Source organism: Pongo pygmaeus, chromosome 22, assembly GCF_028885625.2.
Source record: "Pongo pygmaeus isolate AG05252 chromosome 22, NHGRI_mPonPyg2-v2.0_pri, whole genome shotgun sequence".
In the NCBI taxonomy this organism is placed as follows: Eukaryota; Metazoa; Chordata; class Mammalia; order Primates; family Hominidae; genus Pongo; species Pongo pygmaeus.
In genome coordinates this window covers 26,920,904-26,933,819 of record NC_072395.2, presented here as the reverse complement: position 1 = coordinate 26,933,819, position 12,916 = coordinate 26,920,904, and the positions used below count along the sequence as shown (strand labels likewise).

The 12,916-nt window shown below is 36.9% G+C and overlaps 1 protein-coding gene across 2 annotated transcripts in view; it reads left to right on the top strand.

Annotated features, from left to right (window-relative positions):
- Window positions 1–12,916, top strand: part of SAMSN1 (SAM domain, SH3 domain and nuclear localization signals 1) — a 171,867-nt gene that overhangs the window by 146,800 nt on the left and 12,151 nt on the right. For both annotated transcript variants that reach the window (XM_054468712.1, XM_054468713.2), the window contains 2 exons: window positions 9,553–9,759; window positions 11,684–11,834. In XM_054468712.1, coding sequence (XP_054324687.1) covers window positions 9,553–9,759; window positions 11,684–11,834 — 358 coding nt within the window. The remainder of the gene's footprint in view (window positions 1–9,552; window positions 9,760–11,683; window positions 11,835–12,916) is intronic.

Sequence of the window (12,916 nt, the reverse complement as noted above, 5' to 3'; positions counted from 1 at the left end):
TCAAATGCTGATTATATGATCTGTTTCAGCAAGTATAAGCAGTGGGAAGACAGTGTGAGTGTGTTCTTCCCAACAGTAGAAGTGGAGGCTAGCTTACAGTGTTACAGTGCTAAGAATTTTTTTCTTTTCTTTTTTTTTTTTTTTTTTTTGAGATGGAATCTCTCTGTCGCCCAGGCTGGAGTGCAGTGGCGCGATCTCTGCTCACTGCAACCTCTGCCTCCTGGGTTCACGCCATTCTCCTGCCTCAGCCTCCTGAGTAGCTAGGACTACAGGTGCCCGCCACCAAGCGTGGCTAATTTTTTGTATTTTTAGTAGAGACAGGGTTTCACTGTGTTACCCAGGATGGTCTCGATCTCCTGACCTCGTGATCCACCTGCCTCGGCCTCCCAAAGTGCTGGGATTACAGGCATGGCCACCGCGCCTGGCCCAGTGCTAAGAATTTGAATAAAATATGTGAGGTGGAGTCGGGGTATCAGTCTGTTCAGGCTGTTAGTGTAAGTTGTTATTATGTAGATGATTCAGGTTCAGAGTCTATCAGGGAGGAAGGAATTCTCTCCATTTTCCTGAAAACCAAAAGCCTCACAGTTGCTGAAGGTGCTCAACTCTGCCTGATACTTGCAGGAATAGAAATAATGAAGAGAGAGGGAGAGAAGGTGCAAATGTCAGGCAAGAGCCCAGCAGAGCAAAGGCCTTGGGAACCAGACTTGGCAGGGCAATTCCAGTATTTTTTTTTTTATATTTCCATAGGTTATTGGGGAACAGGTGGTGTTTGGTTACATGGGTAAGTTCTTTAGTGGTTATTTATGAGACCCATCACCCAAGAAGTATACACTGCATTCTATTTATAGTATTTTTTCCATCACCACCTTCTCACCCTTTCCCCAAGTCCCCAAAGTCCATTGGGTCATTCCTATGCCTTTGCATCTTCATAGCTTAGCTCTTGCTTATGAGTGAGAACATATGATGTTTGGTTTTCCATTCCTGAGTTACTTTATTTAGAATAATAGTGTCCAGTCTCATCTAGGTCACTGCAAATGCCATTAATTCATTCCTTTTTATGGCTGAGTAGTATTCCATCATATATATATACACCATGGTTTTCTTTTCTTTTCTTTTTTCTTTTCTTTTGTTTTTTCTTTTTTGATAGAGTCTTGCTCTGTCACCAGGCTGGAGTGCAGTGGCACGATCTTGGTTCACTGAAACCTCTGCCTCCTGGGTTCAAGCAATTCTCCTCCCTCAGCTTCCCAAGTAGCTGGAGGCCACCACACCCAGCTAATTTTTGTATTTTTAATAGAGATGGGGTTTTGGCATGTTGGCCAGGATTGTCTCGATCTCTTGACCTCGTGATCCACCCACCTCAGCCTCCCAAAGTGCTGGGATTACAGGCATGAGCCACCACGCCCAGCCTATACCACAGTTTCTTTATCCACTCACTGATTGATGGGCATTTGGGTTGGTTCCACGTTTTTGCAATTGCAAATCGTGCTGCCACAAACATGTGTGTGCAAGTATCATTTTCGTATAATGACTTCTTTTCCTCTGCATAGATACCTAGCAGTGGAATTGCTGAATCAAATGGTAGTTCTACTTTTAGTTATTTAAGGAATCTCCACACCATTTTCCATAGTGGTTGTACTAGTTCACACTCCCACCAGCAGTGTAGAAATGTTCCTTTTTCACTACATCCATGCTAACATCTGCAATTTTTTGATTTTTTGATTGTGGCCATTCTTGCAGGGGTAAGGTGGTATCACATTGTGGTTTTGATTTGCATTTCCCTGATCATTAGTGATGTTGAGCATTTTTTCATGTGTTTGTTGGCCATTTGTATATCTTCTTTTGAGAATTGTCTATTCATATCCTCAGCCTACTTTTTGATGGGATTGTTTGTTTTTTTTCTTGTTGATTTGAGTTCATTGTAGATTTTGGATATTAGTCCTTTGTCAGACATATAGATTGTGAAAATTTTTTCCCACCCTGTGGGTTGTCTGTTTGCTCTGCTGACTCTTTCTTTTACCAAGCAAAAGCTCTTTAGTTTAATTGTCTCATCAATTTAACTTTGTTTTTATTGCATTTGCTTTTGGGTTCTTGGTCATGAAATCCTTGCCTCAGCCAATGTCTAGAAAGGTTTTTCCAATGTTATCTTCTGGAAGTTTTATAGTTTCAGATCTTAGATTTAAGTCCTTAGTTCATCTTGAGATGATTTTTGTATAAGGTGAGAGTCGAGGATCCAGTTTCATTCTCCTACATATGGCTAGCCAATTATCCCAGCACCATTCGTTGAAAAGGGTGTCCTTTCCCCACTTTATGTTTTTGTTTGCTTTTTCAAAAATCAGTTGGCCGTTAAGTATTTGGATTTATTTCTGGGTTCTCTTTTCTGTTCCATTGGTCTATGTGCCAATTTTTTTTTTTTTTTTTTTTTTTTTTTTTACCAGTACCATGCTGTTTTGGTGACTATAGCCTATAGTATAGTTTGAAATTAGGTAATGTGATGCCTCCAGATTTGTTCTTTTTGCTCAAGTTTGCTTTGGCTATGCAGGCTCTTTTTTGGTTCCATATGAATTTTAGAATTGTTTTTTCTAATTCTGAGAAGAATGATGGTGGTATTTTGATGGGAAACCTGTTGAATTTGTAGATTGCTTTTGGCAGTATGGTCCTTTTCACAATATTGATTCTACCTATCCATGGGCATAGAACATGTTTCCATTTGTTTGTGCCATCTATGATTTCTTTCAGCAGTGCTTTGTACTTTTCCTTGTGGAGGTCTTTCACCTCCTTAGTTAGGTATATTCCAAAGTTTTGTTTTTGTTTTTGTTTTTGCAGCTATTGTAAAAGGGGTTGAGTTCTTGATTTGATTCTTAACTTGATCACTGTTAGTGTATAAAAGAGCTACTGATTTGTGTACATTAATTTTGTATCCAGAAACTTTTCTGAATTCTTTTATCAGTTCTAGGAGCTTCCTGGAAGAGTCTTTATGGTTTTCTAAGTAAATGATCATATCATCAGAAAACAGTGACAGTTTGACTTCATCCTTAGTGATTTAGATGCCCTTTATTTCTTTCTCTTGTCTGATTGCTCTGGCTAGGACTTCCAGTACTGTGTTGAAGAGGAATGGTGAGAGTGGGTATCCTTATCTTGTTCCAGTTCTCAAAGGGAATGCTTTCACCTTGTCCCCATTGAGCACTATGTTGACTGTGGGTTTGTCATAGATGGGTTTTATTATATTGAGGTATGTCTCTTGTATTCCTATTTTGCTGAGAGTTTTAATCATGAAGAAATGCTGGATTTTGTCTAATGCTTTTTCTGCATCTATTGAGGTGATCATGTGATTTTTGTTTTTAATTCTGTTTATGTGGTGTATCACATTTATTGAAGTACATATGTTAAACCCTCCAAGCATCCCTGGTATTAAACCCACTTGATCATGGTGGGTTATCTTTTTGATATGTTGTTGAATTCAGTTAGCTAGTATTTTGTTAAGAATTTTAGCATCTATGTTCATCAGGGATATTGGTCTGTAGTTTTCTTTTTTGGTTATCCTCTTTCCTGGTTTTGGTATTAGGGTGATACTGGCTTCATAGAATGATGTAGGGAGGGTTCCTTCTTTCTCTATCTTGTGGGATAGTGTCAATAGGTTTGGTACCAATTGTTCTTTGAATGTCTGGTAGAATGCTGCTGTGAATAGGTCTGGTTCTCAACTTTTTTTTGTTGGTAATTTTAAAATTACCATTTCAATATCATTGATTGCTATTGGTCTATTCCGGGTGTCTAATTTTTCCTGATTTAAGCTAGGAGAGTTGTATCTTTCCAGGAATTTATCCATGTCTTCTAGGTTTTCTAGTTTATGCATACAAAGGTGTTCGTAGTGGCCTTGAATGATCTTTTGTATTTCTGTAGTGTCAGTTGTAATAACTCCTGTTTCATTTCATATTGACCTTATTTGAATTCTTACTAATGGTCTATTAATTTTATTTATCTTTTCAAAAAACAGCTTTTTGTTTCATTTATCTTTCATATTTTTCTGTTTCAATTTTATTTAATTCTGCTCTGATTTTGGTTATTTCATTTCTTCTGCTGTGTTTGAGTTTGGTTTGTTCTTGTTTCTCTAATTCCTTGAGGTGTCACCTTAGATTGTCCATTTGGGCTCTTTGAAGCTTTTTGATATAGGTGTTTAAGGCTATGAACTTTCCCCTTAGCACCACCTTTGCTGTGTCCCAGAGGTTTTGATAGGTCGTGTCACTATTGTTGTTCAGTTCAAAGAATTTTTTAATTTCCATCTTGATTTCATCTTTCACCCAAGGATCATGTATTTGCATGGTTTTGAAGGTTCCTTCTGCAGTTAATTTCCAGTTTTATTCCACTGTGGTCTGAAAGAGTGCTTGATATAATTTCAATTTTTTTATATTTATTGAGACTCATTTTATGACCTATCATATGGTCTATCTTAGAGAAAGTTCCATGTGTTGTTGAATAGAATGTATATTCTGAGGTTGTTGGATGGAATTTTCTGTATGTATCTGTTAAGTCTATTTGTTCCAGGGTATAATTTAAACCCATTGTTTCTTTGTTGACTTTCTGTCTTGATCACCTGTCTAGTGCTGTCACTGGAGTACTGAAGTTCCCCACTATTATTGTGTTGGTGTCTATCTCATTTCTTAGGCCTATTAGTAATTGTTTTACAAATTTGGGATCTCCAGTGTTAGGTGCATAAATGTTTAGGATTGTAATATTTTCCTGTTAGACAAGGCCTTTTATCATTGTATAATGTCCCTATTTGTCTTTTTTAACTCCTGTTGCTTTAAAGTTTGTTTTGTCTGATATAACAATAACTATTCCTGATCATTTTTGGTGTCCATTTGAATGAAATATCTTTTTCCACCCCTGTACCTTAAGTTTGTGTGAGTCTTTATGTGTTAGATGAGTCTCTTGAAGGCAGCAGATAGTTGGTTTGTGAAATCTTATCCATCCTGCAATTCTGTAACTTTCAAGTGGAGAATTTAGGCCATTTAATTCAATGTTAGTATTGAGATATGAGGTACTGTTCCGTTCATCATGCTATTTGTTGCCTGTATACTTTTTTTTGTGTGTTTTTGTGTTTTTTAAATTGCATTTTTGTTTTATAGGTCCTGTGAGATTTATGCTTCAAAGAGGTTCTGTTTTGATGTGTTTCCAGGATTTGTTTGAATATTTAGAGCTCCTTTTAGTGGCTTGGTAGTGACGAATTCTCTCAAAATTTGTTTGTCTGAAAAAGACTGTATCTTTCCTTCATATATGAAGTTTGATTTTGCTGGATACAAAATTCTTGGCTAATAATTGTCTTGTTTGAGGAGGCTGAAGACAGGGTCCCAATCCCTTCTAGCTTGTTGGGTTTCTGCTGAGAAATCTGCTGTTAATCTGATAGGTTTTCCTTTATAGGTTACCTGGTCCTTTTGTCTCATTGCTCTTAAGATTCTTTCCTTTGTCTTAACTTCAGATAACCTGATGACAATGTGCCTAGGCAATCATCTCTTTGCAATGAATTTCCTAGGTTCGTGTTTCTTGTATTCGGATGTCTAGGTCTCTAGCAAGGCCAGGGAAGTTTTCCTTGATTGTTCCTCCAAATATGTCTTCCCAACTTTTAGATTTCTCTTCTTCCTCAGGAACACTGATTATTCTTATGTTTGGTTGTTTAATATAATCCCAGACTTCTTGGAGGCTTTGTTCATATTTTCTTATTCTTTTTTCTTGTCTTTGTTGGTTTGTATTATTTCAAAGACCTTGCCTTCAAGCTCTGCATTTCTTTCTTCTACTTATTCAATTCTATTGCTGGAACTTTCCAGAGCATTTTGCATTTCTATAAGTGTGTCCATTGTTTCCTGAAGTTTTGATTGTTTTTTATTTATGCTATCTATCCTTGAATATTTCTCCCTTCACTTCTTGGATCGTTTTTTGGATTTCTTTAAATTGTGCTTCACCTTTCTCTGGTGCCTCCTGATTAGTTTAATAACTAATCCCCTGAATTCTTTTTAAGGTAAATCAGGGATTTCTTCTTGGTTTGGGTTCATTGCTGGTGAGCTAGTGTGATTTTTTTGATGGTGTTAAAGAAGCTTGTTTTGTCATGTTATAAGAGTTGGTTTTCTGGCTCCTTCTCATTTGGGTAGGTGCTGTCAGAGGGAAGGTCTAGGGCTGAAGGCTGTTGTTTAGATTCTTTTGTCCCACGGGGTATTCCCTTGATGTAGTACTCTCCCCCTTTTCCTATGGATGAGGCTTCCTGAGAGCGATCTGTAATGATTGTTACCTGTCTTCTACATCTAGCCACCCAACTAGTCTACGAGGCTCCAGGCTGGTACTAGGGGTTGTCTGCACACAGTCTTTTGATGTTAACTGTCTGTGGGCCTCTCAGCTGTGGATGCCAGCACAGTATTTGGATTGTCTCCTGTTTACTGAAGGAGGAATTCACTTCCTTCAGGGGATCTGTGAGTCCTCCCAGGTTTCCTGATTTATTTCTGCAATCGTTCTGGAGCCAAAATTCATGATGTGAGCATCCACACACTCCTCTGCTCGAGCTGGAGCTGCAATCTGGTCCTGCCTGCCGTCTGCCATGATGCCCCGGAAATGTCTAGTACTTTTTAAGTTGGTTGCTATGAGTAACCAGAGACCTTTCTCCCAGTGATATTCCCTCCTGAATTCCCTCTACTTACTCTTATCCTCTGTATTCATTCTTTATTGCTGTGTAACACATTACCTCAAGCTCAGAGGCATCAAACAACACAAATGTATTGTTGGCTCACAGTTTCTGTAGGTCATAATTGTGGGCTCAACTGAATTCTAAGAAAGCTGTGATCTCACCTGAGGCTCTGGGTTCTCTTCTGAGTTCACTGGCTGTTGACAGAATTCAGTTCCTTGTGGTTGTAGGACTGAGGACCCCATTTTCTCGCTGGATATCAACTGGAGTCCATTCTCAGCCTCTAGATTCCACCAGCCAAGGCCCTCTCTACAATACGGTAGTTTGCTCTTTCAGGGTGAGCAGGAAAAAGCTCACTCAGGCCTTAATCTTTTTTTTTAAGGGATCCTACCTGATTTGTCAGACCCATCAAGATAATCTCCTTTTCAATTAACTCAAAATCAAATAATTCAGTACACTAACTGGATCTGCAAAGTCCCTCCTATCATATAAGGGTAACATAATCATGAGTGTGAAATCCATCATTTTCATGGTCCTGCTCACACTCAAGGAGAGGGTTCGGTTACAGTAGCACAAAGAGAAGAAAGTTTTGTGCTAAAAGAATTCATAGATGTTAAATTATTCCTTTCTAGTATCACAAAGTGCTAAAAGTCAAAGGACACAAAGTATGAATTTTCTATATTGTTAACACTAAACCAATGTTAACTAATAATTATGATATATTATGGAGTATTTATATTATTATTTAACATTTAAGGTCTTCAGCCCTTCTCTTGATCCCTCCCATGCTATTAAATCAGAGTAAGCTCAACTGGAGAATTAAAAATGCACTATTCCCCATAGTAAGCTCCTTAGTTATGTATATAGAATGATCTGATGTCTAAGTTCAAGTCTTGGGGAAAGGATACCCATAATCTAGTAACCATTGTGGGAGAGAGCAGTAGAAGGAAATAAACACAACACAGTTTGGCTCAGGATAGCCTTTCAACTTCCCTACAATACCATGCCAAGGGACCACTGTTGCTGCTGCCTGAGGTGAGTTTTTGTGGAGCTCTTACAGGACACAGTAGGAATTCTCCAGTTACTCATGAAAATTGAAATACTATTATTTCCATCAAGGGTCTTATCCAAAATGAAATTGAGTCTTTGCTTGATGACCTGTGGGCTTTCCTGGAATGCGCAGGTATATACCTTTAAAGGATAAAGTTGCAAATTTACAAGTTTCAAGGATAATAGGAAGGATGCAGTGAAGGGTTTCCATGCCTAGAAACTTTCCAGAGCTTCAGGAGAGCTTCTCAGTCTCTCTAGCTGATACCATCCAACCTATGATTTGATTCCCTTTCATGAAAGGCAGAAAGACCCAGACTCACAGATCACAAGACTAGACAGACAGATGATCACAAGGTAGACCAGATAGTTCGGTCATGGTGAATTATACCATTATAAGTAAAATTTGTTTTTTAGATGGAAGAACACACATTCCCAGAGCAGCAGGAAAAAGATATTTTTAGTAGCAGGCTTGATGCTTAGTTTGTTTGAGGATAGACACTTAAAAGGGGCAAAAATATTAGAATCTCTAAAGTCCCCTCTGGGGCAGAAAGTTTTAAGTCTCAAAGGAGGAACTATAACTCTTGAACATAGGCATCATATTTGCATAGAAATAATTTTTCTTTACAAAGAAATATCCCCGTGAGGTTTTCTACCCTTGCCAATAACTGGCAGTCTATATAGTTAATCATGGTCTTAGATGTGAGTAAAGAAAAAGACCAATTGGTTTGTCCATACTAATATGATTCATTCATACTTCAATCTAAACTTTGCTGTGCGCTCAATCTAAATGTTATCTCTTCTTAATAAGAGGAGAGCATGAATACCTTAAAAAGAATTAAGTAGCACAATTTATCCTTAGTGTACACATACTTTTATGTGAATTCTGCAAAATTTCTTTATTTTAGATGAATGAAATACTTGAAATGGGTTTATTTTATACCATAGATAAATTTTTCAGATGCACTGGAAATATATAGAGTAAGAGACTTCTCTTTCATCTCCTTCCCCAGCTGGGGAGCACCTCCTGGAATGATAACTTGAGCTTTGTTACATATATATTACTTTGACAGTATAAATAAAAAGAGCATCATTTTTTAGTTCAGATAACTTGGGCTTGAGTTCTGGTTCTGCCGTTAACTTCCTGCAAGCTCTTGAGAAGTCATTTAATATCTCTGTTTCTTTTTCTGTAATATTTAAATTAATAATGATGATACCTCCTTTATGTATCTAAGAGATGTGTTGTGAGCAAAAATAACTTAGAGTAGGCAAAAGTGTTTTGTAAATTACACTGCAGACTCTACAGTTATAAGCTGATAAATTGGTACAATAACAGAAACAGAAACATGTCATCAAACTATATGAGAACTTTTTGTCAAGACTGTTGAAGTTTTCTTCATTATAACTAGTAAATAAATTCTTTGAATTTTTTTTAAGATAGGATCTGACTGTATTGCCCAGGCTGGAGTGCAGTGACATGATTACAGCTCACTGTAGCTTTGAACTCCTCCCACCTCAGTCTACAGATACATGCCACCATGCCAGGCTAATTAAAAGAAAAAAATTGTAGAGATGGGATCTCACTTTGTCACCCAGGCTGGTCTCAAATTCCTGGCCTCAAGCAATCCTCCTGCGTTGGCCTCCCAAAGTGCTAGGGTTATAAGCATGACCCACCATGCCACCAGCCTGAACTTTTGAAGCAAGTGAATGTTTAGATTTGTTTCTGTTACATCTAAACCCCTTTAGCATAATGTCTTCATTATTCTAGTTTACTATGATTTCATTCTTTCTATCAATGAGATTCTCTGAAATCTGATGTGTATGGATTTCTTTGCCCTTAGAAAGGAGACATCATAGACATTATCTGCAAAACACCAATGGGGATGTGGACGGGCATGTTGAACAATAAAGTGGGAAACTTCAAATTCATTTATGTGGATGTCATCTCAGAAGAGGAAGCAGCCCCCAAGAAAATAAAGGCAAACCGGAGGAGCAACAATGAAAAATCCAAGACTCTGCAGGAGTTCCTAGAGAGGATTCATCTGCAGGTGAGAAAATCTGTGTCCTGTTTGCTTTTGGCGGTATGTAAATGGAAACACTGAAGGGAGTGGATCAGTATTTGTGTTGCGTTGCTTAAAAATACAAGACTTACAAGCAAAGGAAAACCTGTTTTCCTAAAAGAGCTCTTATTTCTCCTTTATTACTTTTTTTATGCAAGGAAAACTCTTGATATACTATCCCTTGGACTATACCTTAATAGTATTTAGCAGTGACAATAGAGATTGATGTTGAGAAAATGCAGTGAAAAATGAAAAATATCTAGGAGAATAAAAAGCTCTAAGAAAATGTCTAAATAAGAATGGTAAAGAGAGTATAAAGAATGAAGTAAGTCTAAAACAGTGAAAGGAAAATGAGAAGGGAATTGCATTTTCTACAAAGCAGAGATCAAAATCAAGCTGAGAGAAGACAACTGAATATAATCATTTTAAAAGTAATTTGAGGGAAACGGTGATCATCAAGCCCCATAATGATTGTGTTAAGGAAATGTATTGTCTGTATCTATAACCCAATTATGATTTTCTTGTTATATTACCAAAATTCTTTTGAAATATCTACCTTGTTAAATAGTGTGTACATACAATACACCTAGTATCAATTTACAGTTTTGCAATCCATTTCTAAAATTAACTCAGCAGCACTTTGATAGTTTTCAAAATTCACCAAGACAATAGTCAATTACGCTTTTCTTAATTGTTTTCTTTCTGAATTATCTAGTTATGTTCCTGTCTGTAAACACAGTATCTAAGCCTTCCTATATTAATATTGGTGCACCTCAAATAGGATATTCCTATGAGAATGTACGGGTTAGCATCTTGCCTCTGAATCTTGTTCGTTCTGTGACCTGTGAGAAAACCAAGGTCTATGAGACTGAAATGACTTCCCCAAGAATGCACAGTTAAATGATTATATGTCAGAACAGGAATTTTTGTGTTCTTTATTCTAATTCAGTGCTAAGAATATACTTTTTTAAAGAAAGAATTGTCACTCTTCTTGCTTTTCTTCCTTTTTTTTTGTTAAAAAGGGATGGTCATAAGTTCTTCCTGATTACTTAAAACTTTTAGACTTCCTCTTATTCTATTTTAGTAATTAAAATAAGGATATTGCAATTAGATCCAGTAAAATAGGAGGAATCTGAGGAAGTTGAAAAAGCACTCAACTTCACTTAATATTTTTATTTTGTTTGAGAGGATAGAGGTTTCAAAATAACATACAGAATTTGAAATCAGAAACCTATGAATTTTAAACTAATATATATTGATTCAAATGATGGACAAAATATACATGCTGAGAAAACAAATCTTTCCCCAACTACAGTGCTTCTTTGCTTAGTAAAAGCTTTCAATTAAATAGAAAGTCTCGAATTCCTTTGGTCTATATAATGCCTTTCAACCAAAATGCTACACCCACTTTTTTGTATAGAATTACATCTGTTTCTAACTCATTTTTTAGCCTACCCCTAGAACGTTTTGAGAGTAGATGCTTTTGCAATCATGAAAACAAGAAGAGATGTAGATTCTGAAATATTACTGTAGCGTGCTACTCTGCTAGAGGCATTTTATTGATAGACTTAAAGTAATGCTAGTTCTGTCCATTTAGTTAGTTGAGAAGTGAAACATTTCCAAATGGGATGCATGATCCAACTATTTAATTTATCCATGATTTGGAATTGTATAGCTTAAGGTAATTATTTCTTCTTTACATTTGGCCTTCCAAAAGGCGAGAATTATACAACGTAATCATTTAAGAGCCCTGGAGTTCATATGTCAAAAACGAATACAAGTGAAGTTAAGCAAAATTTCTATTGGCACCTTTGGTTCCTATATGCATCTCTATACTTTCTTTAAATCTAAAGAGAACTAAAAATAAAATATTTGAGTCTGACTAATTTGCATTATATTTTTTGTCCTACAGGAATATACCTCAACACTTTTGCTCAATGGTTATGAGACTCTAGAAGATTTAAAGGATATAAAAGAGAGTCACCTCATTGAATTAAATATTGAAAACCCAGACGACAGAAGAAGGTTACTATCAGCTGCTGAAAACTTCCTTGAAGAAGAAAGTAAGTGTGCACACCTACTCTTCTCCCCAGCTGATAATCAGTTTAATGTAAATAGTATAATCATTAGAAACAAAGCCCCAGTTTCATTTACTGAGATCATGAAAGCATGCCTTCCCATAAAATAAGTATTTTTATATAAGTTTGAAAACAATAACTCTGGTCAAATATGTAGTTAGGAAAAGGAATTTATTTCCTTATTGGACTCAGGAAATGAAAGGACTTTTCTGGATACCTCATTTCCATTCTGCAAAGCTATTAATTTACATGCAAGTGGATGCCTGCATTCCCAAAGACTGAGGGAGTTAGAGACAAGTATTTAGTAACAGCATAAGCCATTAGTGAGAAATGTCACACATGGCTTCTGTAGAACAACACAAGGCTTTAAGATAATGAGCCTTCATGGCACACAGGAAAACTCATTTCATTACCAGATAGTCACATCTTGTACATGTTTATAGTACTCTTTCAAAATGTTATAATAGCTTGCAAAAATATTCAGCACTCACTTTTATTATCTGAGATGGCTCTCTGTATTCGTAAGTATTAACTGAAGATGAAATAATCATGGAGATTTACAGAATACTGTCTACATCAACCGAGCTTGTAAAGATAGGATAGCTTTTACTTTTTATAATTATCCATCCAGACTGCCTTTCCTGCCAAATCTGGTCAGGCCCCCAAACACTGAGGTTAGGGTACACCAAACTCTGCAAGGAGTATTTTGTGAGCAACCAAAAGGGGAAAGTCTAACTTTAAAGATAAAAAGGAACTTAGATTATCAAATCCAGCCTTCTCTATCAAAAAAAATACTACTAATAATAATAATTACTAGTATTAATATTATTAGTTTTTGAGATGGTGTCTAAATCTGCTGTCCAGGTTGGAGGGCAGCGGCGCGATCTCAGCTCACCGCAACCTCCTCCTCCCAGGTTCAAGCAATTCTCATGCCTCAGCCTCCGAGTAGCTGAGATTATAGGCATGCCATCACACCTGGCTAATTTTTGTATTTTTAGTAGAGATGGGGTTTCACCATATTGGCCAGCCTGGTCTTGAACTCTGGCCTCAAGTGAGCTGCCCACCTT